The 16,299-nt window shown below is 48.7% G+C and overlaps 1 protein-coding gene across 1 annotated transcript in view; it reads right to left on the bottom strand.

The window, feature by feature from the left end:
- Positions 1–13,040, bottom strand: part of LOC121288896 (leucine-rich repeat and IQ domain-containing protein 3-like) — a 72,363-nt gene extending 59,323 nt beyond the window's left edge. Inside the window, exons 1-3 of the mRNA XM_041207730.1 lie at positions 12,960–13,040; positions 5,330–5,608; positions 3,282–3,602 (exon numbers count right to left, since the gene is read on the bottom strand). Coding sequence (XP_041063664.1) covers positions 3,282–3,602; positions 5,330–5,608; positions 12,960–13,001 — 642 coding nt within the window. The 5' untranslated portion in view covers positions 13,002–13,040. The remainder of the gene's footprint in view (positions 1–3,281; positions 3,603–5,329; positions 5,609–12,959) is intronic.
- Between the last annotated feature and the right edge of the window lie 3,259 nt (positions 13,041–16,299).

Raw genomic sequence — 16,299 nt, 5'->3', positions numbered from 1 at the left:
TGTCATAAAGGTTCACACTCAGGTTAGCTGAACCATGCCCAAAAGGGTCTGTCATGCGCTTCAGGTACCCTGGTCACATTGGCTTCCTCCTCATCTTCCTCTTCCAAAGATGTGGTGCAGTCCTTGCCTCCCTCTTCCTTCAGTCCCACTCCTCTCTGCAGTGCCATGTTGTGTGAGACACAACCATTTTGGATACTCTTGCTGGAGGGTGGCCCCAGCTCTGTCCAGGAGCCTGAATCACAACTTCAGCAGCCCAATGATTTGCTGAATGACTGCTCTGGTGCTCACGTGGCTCTGGTTTTAGCTCCACTCTGTATCAGTGGAATCGCTCCTCACTGGAATCATCCGCCACATCCTTAGAGAGTAGGTCCTGTCTCTAAGGAGCCACTTGATGACTCTACTTGGAGCTGTGAATACCTGTGGGCAACTGGTGCAGAATGAAGACATCATTGCACTTTCCAGGATGTCTCATACAGACATAGGAGAAAACCTTCTGCTAGTCACAAACCAGCTGAACTTTGATGGAGTAGAATCCCTTTTGGTTAATGAATAGAATCCCTTTTGGGTGATCTGAGGACAGCTTGGTAACCACATGCGTGCAGGTTATGGATCCCTGGATCTGTGGGAATCTAGTTAGTGCAGCAAATCAGAGGAGCCACTCATTCTGACTGGCCTCACCAGTAGCAAAGTGGATGTAATGGAACCTTGGCAAACAGTCACCTGTGGGTTGCAGATCGTAAAATCCTACAGATGTCACCAGTCGATCCCTGGAAGGGGCTGGAGGCAAAGGAATTTAGTGCTATGGTGGTCTTGATGACTACAGGCAATGCCCACCTGGACCACTCGGAAGGAGGTCTTGTTGCAGGAGGCTGCAGATTGGAACAGGCCTGAAAGCCTGAGCCTCCTGGGACATGTTGACATGTTGATGAAGCTGATTCTCTATGTCCTGTGAAGAAACGTGTGGCTGAGGAGAAGGTTGCTGCTGCTGGTGTTGCTGGGACTGTTACTCCTATTCCACGTCACAGGTCCAAGGTATTGCTGTATAAGCTAATCCCATGCTGCAGTGAAGGCAGACAGCTGGGAAGTGAAGCTCAAGGTGATTAAAGTCCAAAATAGTAGAAATGACCTTCCGCAGTGATGGAAATCAGCATCACCAAATCACCAATGTTATAAAGCAGTGAAAGCGCATTCAGAACAATTCCTGTGAATAAAAGCCTTTCACCTAGGCTGTCTCAAGCCTTAAAGGCTTTCTAGCCTGTCGATTTCACAGAGCCAATCTCCACCATGCTTGACCCTGGGAAATTTCACACAGCTCAGGAAACCCAAATGCAATCTGTTAAAGGTAGAATGCTGAGTCAAATTTACAAATAATTGCCTCGTAACATATTCAAATGACCAACAAAGGTTTCCCATGCACCTTCAAATGTGGACCAGCTTGGCCTAAATAGCCAAGTGGTTATGGTACTGGGTTTGTAACCCCAAGATCACAAGTTCAAATCCCACCATGGCAAACTATGAAACAACGTAACTTCATCTGAACGTGTTTGTACGGCCTGAATTATGACGTGCAGCTCCTGTTTATAGAACAGCTGGGCCTCGGTGGCTCCTTGTAGTTGTTGCCCGTCTTTTACCAGGACCTGATCAAAGTCTGGAAAGTGGTCGCCTCGCGACGCAGCTCTCCCCCGTCAGGAGTAGCGGCTATCGTCAGAGAGCCGCTGCTCAGGAATCCGCCCCTCCGTCCTTTTCAGTGGTTGGCGGAGAGGAGGGCTGTGGCCGCAGGGGTGACCAGGATCGGGGACGTGCTGGGTGGCGGAGGACTGGACTGGATGCTCCCGCAGGAGTTGGCGCGACGCGCGTCTGTGAGTGTCCGGGTCGCGGCCGATGCCATCCAAGACCTGAGAACGGTCGTGCTCGGACCCGACGTTATTTTGGGTCTTGAGGTGGCCCAGGTGCGCGGTGGTCTTCCGTCTGAACGTTCCCCTGTTCGGACAGAACTCCACATTGGCCCCAAGCCCCGAACCCTCCCTCGGGTGCTGGTGCCCCGCAATATGAGCCGCCTCGGGGACATGCCCTCCGTGCCTTTTGGCACGGCAAAGAGGGGCTTTTTGTACGGACTGCTGCTGCACACCTTCCATTTTATCGCCCTTGTCCGCCGCCCGGACACGCCCTGGCGTGCCTTGTTGCCGTCCGGCGGCGGAGGCCCCCGATGTGAGGCCCTCTACGGAGGTGTCCTCCCCCTTTCTATCGGGGACCTGGGTTGGAGGGTGTTGCATGCAGCAGTCCCCTATAATAAGAGGATGCATAGGTTCATGGACTCTCAGGACACGTGCCCTTTTTGCGGTCTTGTGGAGTCCGTGGACCATGTATACATAGGGTGTTGTAGGCTACACTCCCTTTTTAGTTACTTGAAAAACCTTTTATTGATGTTTTGTTTGCACTTCAGCCCCACGCTCCTGATCTATGGGCACCCGGTGCGGAAGGGGGTCGGGAAGGAGGAGGACCTCCTCGTGAACCTGCTCCTGGGCCTGGCCAAGTTGGCCATTAACAGGTCCAGGCAGCGGGCGATTGACGGGGGAGTCCCGCCCGATTGTTTGTCCCTCTTCCGCGGCTACGTTCGCCGCCGGATGTCCCTGGAGAGGGAGCACGCGGTGTCTGCTGACACTCTCGAGGCCTTCCGTGCTCGGTGGGCACCGCGGGGACTGGGGTGTTTTGTTGACCCCTTTAATCACATTTTGATTTAAAGTTTGTAAGGTTTCTTTAAACTTTGTCCTTGGTTTTACAGCTGACCTGAATTAGGGGCTGTGCCTGATTTCTCCCAATTTTGTTGATTTGGTTTTCATTTACAAGATTATCAAGAGTTCAAATGTGGACCAGTTAAAGTGAGCAGATTGGTTTCCAATTTGCTAACAATTACACCCTATTCCCATACTCTGCCCCCAACAGGAACCTGCCCATTCTCCTTGCATTTTAAAACTTTGCCCAAAATCCTGGAACTCCCTCCCTAACAGCACTGTGGGTGTACCTACACCACATGGACTGCAGCGGCTCAAGAAGGCAGCTCACCACCACCTTCTCAAGGGCAATTAGGGAATGGGCAATAAATGCTGGCCCAGCCAGCGAAGGCCACATTAGATGAATGAGAAAAATAACTTTGCTTTCACTCCTTTCAATCTTGACAGATTTGTTGAACGTTTCCAGCATTTATTACTTCTGATTTTCAGCCTGTTTCCGTGCGGAAACCAAAATGTTTCAGTCGCTCTACGATAGATATGGGCACCAACCTGTGAACATACGGGAATATCAAGGAAGAAAGGTAGACCTAAAGCTTTGAATTCGTCGCTTTTCGGCCAATCCTCAATGACTTCCTCATCTGCAATGACAAAGTTATCCAAGGCTTTGAGGGACCAGATGTAGTTGACAATATTATGCCTATATTTTGGGGCAAGGCTGACTGGGGTGTCAAACAGGGTCAGAACAATGAGGTTTGGGCAGGAAAACAAGGGTTTAACGCTGTTCATGGTCCCAATGATGTTGTCATGTAGATAGAGGATCTGTAGAGACTTCATATTAGACCAAAAGTCTTCATCTGGGAGATTGGAAATCTGATAATGGGGGAAAAAATAAACAAAACAATTATATTAGTGTATTGCAGCCATTTACAGGGCTCTGGAGATGGAATGGGAAATAGAAATATTACCTAATTTTCTGTAGTTATGTTATGGATTTTAACCAGTTATGCTATCAATTTAAATAAACTATTTATATCTCCCCAGTGCCAGTTTAAACTACTGTCCCAGTAGAGAAAGAATAAAAACTTAAACCTCACCAATCACCTACATGCTCACCTAATTAATGCCTCTGGGTATCAGCCCTCGGGTCTTGCTGTCTTCAGCTCCTTCTATCAGACCACTCTTTTTTAGCATAAGTCCAATTGCACCTCCTCCCTCACTGCACAAAATTCCCTCACTTACCAAATTCCCATTGTTAAGTACTCATCCTTGCTGTACTCAGACAAAACTGCGCCTTTGAGTTACTTACTTTGTGACTCTGCTAAACCTCCTGTATTTATATTAGATGTGATTTCAGTGGCCTGGATCAGCTACTGCTGGCTAGGGAACCAGTTCTAACTAGCGACCTAATTAATAACTGCAGCTGCCTTTCAGCAGAAGCTTCTTTTTCCCTGACTAAGGCTGAAAGAAACAGCAAGTTACATTACAATTAAGTTAAATGCTAAAGGCAAACTTGGCTAGATTTTAGAAAGAGATCAATCCTTACAATTTTCTCACTTACCAAATTCCCTACACAAGCTGAAAGAGCCCCGAATCATGTTGTGGGGTTTGAGCTCCACACCAGACGCTGAGCATGGAATCCAGGCTGACTCACCAATGTGGTTCCTTGGAGGGGGCTAGAGGCATTGACCTAGCTTCTGTGCTCCAGTTTCTGGAGTGGGACGCGAGCCCACAAACTTCTGACAGAGGCAAGAGGGAGGAAATGGTGGCATAGTGGTAATGTCACCAGGCTAATAATCCAAAGCCCAGGCTAATGTCCTGGGTACAGGGGTTCAAATCCCACCACAGCAGCTGGTGGAATTTGAATTAAAGTAATAACCTGGGATTGAAAAGCTAGCCTCAGTAATGGTGACCATGAAGCCATTGTCAATTGTTGTAAAAACCCATCTGGTTCACTAATGTCCCTTTAAGGAAGACAATCTGTCATCCTTACCTGGTCTGGCCTACATGTGGCTCCAGACCCACAGCAATGTGGTTGACTCTTAACTGCCCTCTGAAATGGCCTAGCAGGGCAATTAGGGATGGGCAACAAATGTTGGCCTTGCAAGTGACGCCCACATTCCATGAAAGAATAAAGGACAAAAAGAGGGCCATCCACTGAGTTGACAAGAGCTGTGTTGCTCAGTAATGCTCTAAGCATATGGTCTCCACTCAACGTATCCTACTGGCACTGCCGGGAGCAAAATTCACCAAGTTGAAAGCTTTGGTCCACATCAGACCCTTCTATCCTGTGGGGTCCTGGATGTCCTGAAGCACTTTCTCCCTCCAAGGAACTCTTTATAGCGACTGCCTGTAAAATGTACCGTATTGTCATTCAAGCACTTTGGGATGTACAGGGGTCATGATGAGGAACAAGTCCCTTTGACAACTCATGTTCCCAAGGAATGCAATGAGTCTGACTCAGTAGCTCTTACTATGCACTGATTTGTAGCTGTATTGTTTCTACAAACGTTTAAGATTCGGTACACAGATCTGTCAGGTTCTGAAATTTCCAATTGTGTGACATTTGTTTTATTGAACACGCATCCTATATCACTTACATGGTTTCCATGGAGATCCAGCTTGATTAAATTGGGACAGTTTGCGAGAGCATCGATTTTAGTGATGTAATTCCTGGGCAGGATGCAAATCTTCAGAGCAGAACAATTAGACAAATTGCCCAGGTTTTTCAGATAAAATCCAGGCAAGTTTACCACCACAATCTTCTCCAGTTTCTTCTCTTTGAACACACTGTCCATCTCTCCGCACGACAGGATTAATGATTTTGAAGGAGACACAAGGTGACTTCTGTGTACCAGACGTCTCACACCTGTGGAGATCTGTGGAATATACAAAATCATCAAACAGTCAGAGAGAAAGCAGAAAGGATATTATTATGATCAGGACAGAGGGCAAGACTATTGAATGGATTTAATGCCGAGAAGTGCAAACTGATACATTTGAAAGGAAGAACAAGGAGAAACAATATAAAATATACAGGGGCAGAGGGACCTGGGAGTTTTTGTGCATAAGTCATTGAAAGTTACAGAGTGGTTAAAAAGGCATTCAGGATCCTGGGCTTTAGAAATGAAGCATAGAGTGCAAAAAAAGGAAGTTATAGTGAGCCTTTGTTAAAAAAAACAGAAACAAAAATTGCTGGAAAAACTCAGCAGGTCTGACAGCATCTGTGGAAAGGAAGACTGAGTTAATGTTTCGAATACGTTAACCGTGTTCCTTTCCACAGATGCTGTCAGACCTGCTGAGTTTTCCCAGCAAGTTTTGTTTTTGTTTTAGATTTCCAACATCCGCAGTATTTTGCTTTTATCTTTGTAAAAAAAAACTGGCTTCATCTGGAGTATTGTGCTCAGTTCTGGGCATCACACTTAGGAATGGCTCCAGGGATGAGAAACTTCAGTTATGTGGATAGATTGCAGAAGCTGGGACTGTTTTCCTTGGAGGAGTAGGTTAAGAGGAGATTTCATCGAGGTGTTCAAAATCATGAGTGGCCTGGGCAGAGTAGATAGGAAGAAACTGTTCCCCTTGAGGGAAGGATCGAGAGCCAGAGAACACCGATTTAAGATAATTGGCAAAAGAGCCAGAGGCAACATGAGGGAAAACTCTTTCACGCAGCAAGTGGTTAGGATCTGGAATGCACTGCATGAGAGTCTGGAGGAGGCAGATTCAATCATAGCTTTCAAAAGGGAGTTGGATAATTATCTGAAGTAAAAGGATTTGCAGAGTTTTGGGGAAAGGGGGACTAGCTGGGTTGCTCTCACAGAGAGCTGACATGGGCACAATGGGCCGAATGACCTCATTCTCTGCTTTAACCATTCCATCGTTCGATTCCCACACTGGGACTTCTGCTGCACAGAGACTCCTCCCACATTCAGACGCCTCCCACACTCAGAATTCTCTCATACTCAGACTCCTCCCACACTCAGACTCCTCCCACACTCAGACTCCTCCCACACTCAGACTCCTCCCACACTCAGACTCCTCCCACACTCAGACTCCTCCCACACTGGAGAACCTACATTGACTCCACCCACACTGAAGTCCCCACACAGAAGCCCCGCCCACACAGAGACTCGCCGCACTCAGGCCCCGCCCCTGCTGAAGCCCCTGACACTGAGACTCCTCCCAAACTGAGACTCCTCCCACACAGACTCAAAAGGCTTTTGACAAAGTCCCACATAAGCGATTAGTGTGTAAAATTAAAGCACTTGGAATTGGGAGTAGTGTATTGAGATGGATAGAAACCTGGTTGGCAGACGGGAAACAAAAAGTAGGAATAAACGGGTCTTTTTCCGAATGGCAGGCAGTGACTAGTGGGCTAAAACAAAAACAGAATTACCTGGAAAAACTCAGTAGGTCTGGCAGCATCGGCAGAGAAGAAAAGAGTTGACGTTTGAGTCCTCATGACCCTTCAACAGAACTGATCTTTCTTTACAAGGAGAGGGAAATATAAGTTGGTTTAAGGTGGGGGGGGGGGCGGGGGGGTGGAGAAGTGGAGCGGGGGTTTAGTTTAGGAGCAGATCATCAAAAGAAGTCACAGACAAAAGAACAAAAGAACACAGAGGTGTTGAAGTTGGTGATATTATCTAAATGAATGTGCTAATTAAGCATGGATGGTAGGGCACTCAAGGTATAGCTCTAGTGGGGGTGAGGAAGCATAAAAGATTTAAAAATAATGGAAATAGGTGGGAAAAGAAAAATCTATATAAATTATTGGAAAAAAAAGGGAAGGGGGAAACAGAAAGGGGGTGGGGATGGAGGAGGGAGCTCAAAACCTAAAGTTGTTGAATTCAATATTCAGTCCGGAAGGCTGGAAAGTGCCTAGTCGGAAGATGAGGTGCTGTTCCGCCAGTTTGCGTTGGGCTTCACTGGAACAATGCAGCAGGCCAAGGACAGACATGTGGGCAAGAGAGCAGGGTGGAGTGTTAAAATGGCAAGCGACAGGGAGGTCTGGGTCATTCTTGCGGACAGACCGCAGGTGTTCTGCAAAGCGGTCGCCCAGTTTACGTTTGGTCTCTCCAATGTAGAGGAGATCACATTGGGAGCAACGAATACAGTAGACTAAGTTGGGGGAAATGCAAGTGAAATGCTGCTTCACTTGAAAGGAGTGTTTGGGCCTTTGGACGGTGAGGAGAGAGGAAGTGAAGGGGCAGGTGTTACATCTTTTGCGTGGGCATAGGGAGGTGCCATAGCTGGGGGTTGAGGAGTAGGGGGTGATGGAGGAGTGGACCAGGGTGACCCGCAGGGAACGATCCCTACGGAATGCCGATAGGGGGTTGAAGGGAAGATGTGTTTGGTGGTGGCAACATGCTGGAATTGGCGGAAATGGCGGAGGATGATCCTTTGAATGCAGAGGCTGGTGGGGTGATAAGTGAGGACAAGGGGGACCCGATCATGTTTCTGGGAGGGAGGAGAAGGCGTGAGGGCGGATGCGCGGGAGATGGGCTGGACACGGTTGAGGGCCCTGTCAACGACCGTGGGTGGAAAACCTCGGTTAAGGAAGAAGGAGGACATGTCAGAGAAACTGTTTTTGAAGGTAGCATCATCGGAACAGATGCGACGGAGGCGAAGGAACTGAGAGAATGGGATGGAGTCCTTACAGGAAGCAGGGTGTGAGGAGCTGTAGTCGAGGTAGCTGTGGGAGTCAGTAGGCTTGTAATGGATATTGGTGGACAGTCTATCACCAGAGATTGAGAAATAGAGGTCAAGAAAGGGAAGGGAAATGTCAGAGATGGACCACGTGAAAATGATGGAGGGGTGGAGATTGGAAGCAAAATTAATAAATTTTTCCAAGTCCCGACGAGAGCATGAAGCAGCACCGAAGTAATCATTGATGTACCGGAGAAAGAGTTGTGGAAGGGGGCCGGAGTAGGACTGGAACAAGGAATGTGCCACATACCCCATAAAGAGACAAGCATAGCTGGGGCTCATGCGGGTACCCATAGCCACATCTTTTATTTGGAGGAAGTGAGAGGAGTTGAAGGAGAAATAGTTCAGTGTGAGAACAAGTTCAGCCAGACGGAGGAGAGTAGTGGTGGATGGGGATTGTTCGGGCCTCTGTTCGAGGAAGAAGCTAAGGGCCCTCAGACCATCCTGGTGGGGGATGGAGGTGTAGAGGGATTGGATGTCCATGGTGAAGAGGAAGCAGTTGGGGCCAGGGAACTGGAAATTGTTGATGTGACGTAAGGTGTCAGAGGAATCACGGATGTAGATGGGAAGGGACTGGACAAGGGGAGAGAGAAGGGAGCCAAGATAACGAGAAATGAGTTCCGTGGGGCAGGAGCAAGCTGACACGATCAGTCTACCAGGACTGTTCTGTTTGTGGATTTTGGGTAGGAGATAGAAGCGGGCCGTCTGAGGTTGGGCGACTATCAGGTTGGAAGCTGTGGGAGGAAGATCCCCAGAGGAGATGAGGTCAGTGACAGTCCTGGAAACAATGGCTTGATGTTCAGTGGTGGGGTCATGGTCCAGGGAGAGGTAAGAGGAAGTGTCTGCGAGTTGACGCTCAACCTCCGCGAGGTAGAGGTCAGTGCGCCAGACAACAACAGCACCACCCTTGTCAGCGGGTTTGATGACAATGTCTTGGTTGGACCTGAGAGAATGGAGTGCAGTAAGTTCAGAAAGAGAGAGATTAGAATGGGTGAGAGGAGCAGAGAAATTGAGACGACTAATGTCACGCCGACAGTTCTCAATGAAAAGATCAAGACAAGGTAAGAATCCAGAGGGAGGGGTCCAGGTGGAGGGAGAATATTGGATCCGTTGCACGGGGAGATGACTCCTGCCCAAAGAAGTGAGCGCGGAGACGAAGATGGCGGAAGAAGATTTCAGCATCGTGCCGAGCCCGAAATTCATTGAGATGAGGGCGTAAGGGTATGAAACTAAGTCCTTTGCTAAGTACTGAACGTTCAGCGTCGGAGAGGGGAAGGTCAGGGGGTATAGTGAATACACGGCTGGGGCTGGGATTGGAAGATGGGGTGGGGACGGAGGGACAGGCAGGGGTGGAGGGTCCTAGATGGGTGTTGGTGTCGAGGAGTTGCTGGAGCTTGCGCTCCTTAGCACTTGAGAGAAAGAGAAAAAATTTCTTGTTGAGGAGTCGGATGAGACGAAGAATAAAATGAAACTGGGGACACGTGCAGCTTTGAAAAAGGTGCTGCTGGAGGGAGCGGTCGAGTGTGTTCATATGGCGGCGCATGGCACTGAACGTGGATCTCAGAATGTGACGGGAACAGCAGTCCGAGAAACGTTTTATGTCTCGGAGATACATGTAATCCTGGGTGGGTTCGAAACATGAAGGGTGGATTTTCAGTTTAAATCCACGTGGGGTAAGTCGGAGACGGAGACAGTCACTGAGAAAGGAGATATGGCTGTGAAAGCGGGTTTTAGTAAACACCTTGTCAAACACCAGGAGAGAAATGGAAAGCAATGAAGGTGAATTATTAATTTTGCTTCCAATCTCCACCCCTCCACCACCTCCCTATGCCCACGCAAAAGATGTAACACCTGCCCCTTCACTTCCTCTCTCCTCACCGTCCAAGGGCCCAAACACTCCTTTCAAGTGAAGCAGCATTTCACTTGCATTTCCCCCAACTTAGTCTACTGTATTTGTTGCTCCCAATGCGGTCTCCTCTACATTGGAGAAACCAAACGTAAACTAGGCGACCACTTTGCAGAACACCTGCGGTCTGTCCGCAAGAATGACCCAAACCTCCCTGTTGCTTGCCATTTTAACACTCCACCCTGCTCTCTTGCCCACATGTCTGTCCTTGGCCTGCTGCATTGTTCCAGTGAAACTGGAGGAACAACACCTCATCTTCCAACTAGGCACTTTACAGCCTTCTGGACTGAATATTGAATTCAACAACTTTAGGTCTTGAGCTCCCTCCTCCATCCCCACCCCCTTTCTGTTTCTTCCCCCTTCATTTTTTTTCCAATAATTTATCTAGATTTTTCTTTTCCCACCTATTTCCATTATTTTTAAATCTTTTATGCTCCCTCACCCCCACTAGAGCTATACCTTGAGTGCCCTACCATCCATTCTTAATTAGCACATTCGTTTAGATAATATCACCAACTTCAACACCTCTGTTCTTTAGTCTGTGACATCTTTTGATGATCTGCTCCTATCCTAAACACCCCCCCTCCACTTCCCCCCCCCATCTTAAACCAGCTTATATTTCCCGCTCCTTGTAAAGAAAGATCAGTTCTGTTGAAGGGTCATGAGGACTCGAAACGTCAACACTTTTCTTCTCCGCCGATGCTGCCAGACCTACTGAGTTTTTCCAGGTAATTCTGTTTTTGTTTTGGATTTCCAGCATCTTCAGTTTTTTGTTTTTATCTCAGTGACTAGTGGGGGTACCGCAGGGATTGGTGCTGGGACCCCAGCTATTCACAATATATATTAATGATTTAGATGAGGGAAATAAATGTAATATCTCCAAATTTGCAGATGACACAAAGCTGGGTGGGAGGGTGAGCTGTGAGGAGGATGCAGAGATGCTTCAGTATGATTTGGACAAGCTGAGTGAGTGGGCAGATGCATGGCAGATGCAGTATAGTGTGGATAAATGTGAGGTTATCCATTTTGATAGCAAAAACAGGAAGGCAGGTTATTATCTGAATGGCTATAAATTGAGAGAGGGGAATGTGCAACGAGACCTGGATGTCCTCGTGTACCAGTCGCTGAAGGTAAGCATGCAGATGTAGCAGGCGGTAAAGAAGGCAAATGGTATGTTGGCCTTCATAGTGAGAGGATTCGAGTACAGGAGCAGGGATGCCTTGCTGCAATTGTACAGGGCCTTGGTGAGACCACACCTGGAATATTGTGTGCAGTTTTGGTCTCCTTATCTGAGGAAGGATGTACTTGCTATAGAGAGAGTGCAGCGAAGGTTTACCCGACTGATTCCTGGGATGACGGGACTGACATATGAGAAGAGATTGAGTCGGTTAGGATTATATTCGCTGGAGTTCAGAAGAATGAGGGAGGATCTCATAGAAACTTATAAAATTCTAACAGGAGTAGACAGGGTAGATGCAGGAAGGATATTCCCAATGGTGGGGGGGGTCCAGATCAGGGATCCCAGTCTGAGAATATGGGGTAGACCATTTAGGACTGAGTTGAGGAGAAATTTCTTCACCCAGAGAGTGGTGAGCCTGTTGAATTCACTAAAAATTAATTGAAACCAAAACATTGTATGTTTTCAAGAAGGAGTTAGATACAGCTCTTGGAGCGAAAGGGATCAAAGGATATGGGAAGAAAGTGGGAGCAGGCTACTGAATGGGATGATCAGCCATGATCATAATGAATGGCAGAGCAGGCTCGAAGGGCCGAATGGCCTTCTCCTGTTCCCATTTTCTTTGTTTCTATTGGACTCCTCCCACACTGAGACTCCTCCCACATTGAGGCCCTCACACTGAGACTCCTCACCCAGACTCCACAAATAGTGAGACTCCTCCCACACAGAGACTCCTCCCACACTGAGACTCCTCCCACACTGAGACTCCTCCCACATTGAGGCCCTCACACTGAGACTCCTCACCCAGACTCCACAAATAGTGAGACTCCTCCCACACAGAGACTCCTCCCACACTGAGACTCCTCCCACACTGAGACTCCTCCCACATTGAGGCCCTCACACTGAGACTCCTCACCCAGACTCCACAAATAGTGAGACTCCTCCCACACAGAGACTCCTCCCACACAGACACCCCCACACTGAGACTCCTCCCACACTGAGACTCCTCCCACACTGAGACTCCTCCCACACTGAGACTCCTCCCACACAGACACCCCCACACTGAGACTCCTCCCACACTGAGACTCCTCCCACACAGATACCACCACACTGAGACTCCTCCCACATTGAGGCCCCCACACTGAGACTCCTCACCCAGACTCCACAAAGTGAGACTCCTCCCACAGAGACTCCTCCCACACAGAGACTCCCCACATAGAGACACCTCCCATATTGAGGCCCCCACACTGAGACTCCTCACCCAGACTTCACAAACAGTGACTCCTCTCAGAGACTCCTCCTACACAGAGACTCCGCCCACTCAGAGGCTCCTCCCACACAGACTCTCGCCGCACTCAGGCCCCGCCCCCGCTGTTGCCTCCCACACTGAGACTCCTCCCATACTAAGGCCCCTTCCCAGCCATTGCTGCTAACATTCACTCACCAAATGGCAGCTCTGCGGCTTCTTGTTCCCGGCGTGCGCCATGTCCTGGTGTTGTTCCAGGGACTCCCGATATCGCGGAGCTTCCGGTTGCTATGGAGATAGCGGCACTGACGCTCTAAGGTCACTGCGCATGTACAACGATTCTGCTGGAAACCAATCAGAGCAACCCCGCCCCTCCCAAGACCCCGCCCCTTCCACGGACCCCGTCCCTTCCCAGTTCCCGCCCCTTCCCAGAACACGCTCCCTCCACAGTCCCCGCCCCTCCCCAGACACCGCCCCCCCCCCCCCCCCCCCCCGCCCCACAGACCTCATCCCTTCCCAGTCCCCGCCCCTTCCTAGACTCCGCCCCCTCCAAAGTACAGGCTCCTTCCCAGTCCCCGCCCCTCCCCAGACCCCGCCCCCTCCACCGTCCCCGCCCCTCCCCAGACCCCGCCCCCTCCCCAGAACCCGCCCCCTCCTCTCACCCCTCCCCTCCACAGTCCCCAGATGGGTTTTGACCCCAGCCGATGATGGGACGTCACGGTCACCCTCACTGAGACCAGCTTTCCACATGGAGAGATACTGGTGTAACTTACATTCAATTAATAAGAAATATCTAGTCTCAGTAACGGTGTCGACTGTGGTAAACACCCACCTGGTTCACTTCAGGGAGGGAAATCTGCTGCCCTAACCTGGTCTGGCCTGCACGTGACTCCAGACCCACACCCATGTGGCTGACCCTTAACACCCTCTGAAATGGTCCAGCAAGGGCACCCAGCTTGAGGGCAATGAGGGATGGGCACCAAATGCTGCCCTTGCCAGTGACGCCCACATCCCACGAAAGGATGGTGCAAAGCAAGGACGTGATGTTAGACGTGTATAAACCACTGGTTCAGCCTCAGCTGGGGTATTGCCTCCAGCTCTGGGCACCACACGTTAGGAAGGATGTGAAGGCATCAGAGAGAGTGCAGAAACGAGTGGGTTATGGGGATGAGAGACTTCAGTTGCCTGGAAGGATTGGAGAAGTTGGGACCGTTTTCCTTAGAGAAGGTTGAGAGGAGATTTGATGGAGGTGTTCAAAATCATGAGGGGTCTGGACAGAGTAGATAGGGAGAAACTGTTCCTATTGGTGGAAGGGTCGAGAACCAGAGGGACGCAGATTTAAACTTATTGGCAAAAGAAGCAATGGCCATGTGAGGAGAAACCTTCTTTTTACAAAGTGGTTAAAATCTGGACTGCACTGCCCGAGAGTCTGGCAGAGGCAGATTCAGTTGTGGCTTTGAAAGAGAATTGGATCATTATCTAAGAAGAAAATAATTGAAGGGTTACAGGGAAGGGCAGGGGGATGGGATGAGCTAAGTTGCTCTTGCAGAGTGCTGGCATCGACATGATGGGCTGATTGGCCTCCTCTGCTGTAATCATTCCATGATTCTATGATTTTTTGATTTTTATGAATCGCTATAAATACCAAGTTCATGGTTCACAGTAATATTTTAGAGATAATTGTTAGTTTTGGGAAGATTAAAGTTTGACTGTAGAAAATGGGATAAATGGAAATAAAGCAGCTTGGAGTCTATTACACTTAAAGGCTGGGGCCATGTCGAATTAAGGTGTTAACAGCAAGAAAGGTAAGGTCATAAAACAGCAAGTGGGCTTGGCTGGAGAATTGAAGGGGAGTCTACACTGTTTAGCAAGAATTGCAGCCCAAAGAGTTGTTTTGTTTTCGGAGTTTTTTTTAAATTCATTCACGGGTTGTGGATCTTTATTGCAAGAGGATTTGAGTTCAGAAGTAGGGATGTCTGACTTCAGTTATACAAGGGCCTTGGTGAGATCACACCTGGAGTATTGTGTAAAGTTTTGGTCTCCCTACCTAAGAAAGGATATACTTGCCATAGAGGGAGTGCACCAAGGTTCACTAGGCTGATACCGGGGATGTCAGGACTATCATATGAGGAGAGATTGGTTCGACTGGGCCTGTGTTCACTAGAGTTCAGAAGAATGAGAGGTGGTCTGATTGAAACGTTTAAAATTCTAACAGGGCCAGACAGACTGGGTGCAGGGAGAGTGTTTCCCCTGGTTGGGGAGTCCAGAACCAGGGGTCACAGTCACAGGATATGGGGCAGGTCATTTAGGTCTGAGATGAGGAAAAATTTCTTCACTCAGACGGTGGTCAACCTGTGGAATTCTCTACCACAGAGGCTGTGGAGGCCGCGTTACTGAGTATATTCAAGAAAGAAATTGATAATTTTTTGGATATTAGGGGCATCAAGGGATATAGAGAGAAAGCAGGAATATGGCATTGAGATAGAGGATCAGCCATGATCATATTGAATAGCGGAGCAGGCTTGAAGGGCTGAATGGCCTGCTCCTGCTCCTAGTTTCTACTTTTCTATATGGCCTTCGCTGGCTGGGCCAGCATTTATTGCCCGTCTCTAGTTGCCCTTGAGAATGTGGTGGTGAACGTGGTGCCTTCTTGAACCGCTGCAGTCCATGTGGTGTAGGTACATCCACAGTGCTGTTAGGGAGGGAGTTCCAGGATTTTGACTCAGCGACAGTGAAGGAACGGCAATATATTTCCAAGTCGGGATGGTAAGTTAAAGCTACAATTAACTTAAAATCATTCAGTGAGCCCTGGAAGGCTATGTCATCATGGAGATGGGTGGAGCTTAAGGAAGTTCTAGGGTTTCAATTTATCTGTGTATTTGCTGGGGGAGGGGTTTTCTGCAGCACGGGAAAAGGCTATATCGAAAAGGTGCTGCTGTTAGGAGGCTCCAGACAAAAAAAGTGTTGCTATTAACTGGCTCTGTGCAGTTAGGGCTTAAGAGAAGTTCTGGGGAGCTGAGAAGGTGGCAGAAGGTCACCAGCTGCATGCTGGAAAGGGTTAGGGCTCAGGAGAAGCACTGGGAGCCATTTATAGCTTGGTGTAGCTGGGGAGAATGGAATTTGGTGAAATCCAGGGGCAGTGCCAGCCCAGTGACACTAGCCAGCTATTAGAGGGCGGAAATTGCACCAATACGTAGAGGCTGGAGTGCAGGCTCAGAAATCCAGGGGACGGAGTCTCAGGAGACGAGATTGAAACCCCGAGAGGTGTGCAGTCCAAGCTTAAGTGGTTTTGAGGGAATTCAGAGGCTTGATCTTCAAAAGTAAAAAGTTAATCCCTCATGTGGGAATCAGAGTTTCAATGGGAATGGCTGATTTACAGTGTTTACTGATGTCTGGGTGGGTTGCTGAGAAATTTATTGGATCTTTCTTGGTCGCATTTGCTATTTATTGTGCAGTGGTGTGTTCAACCACAGTTTGCCTGTTAATTCACATATACCTCAATATTAACCCTGAATGTTAAGAGTATAAGGTAAATATT

The sequence above is a fragment of the Carcharodon carcharias genome, chromosome 16, assembly GCF_017639515.1.
Source record: "Carcharodon carcharias isolate sCarCar2 chromosome 16, sCarCar2.pri, whole genome shotgun sequence".
Classification (NCBI taxonomy): Eukaryota; Metazoa; Chordata; class Chondrichthyes; order Lamniformes; family Lamnidae; genus Carcharodon; species Carcharodon carcharias.
This window is presented reverse-complemented; position numbering and strand designations above follow the sequence as displayed.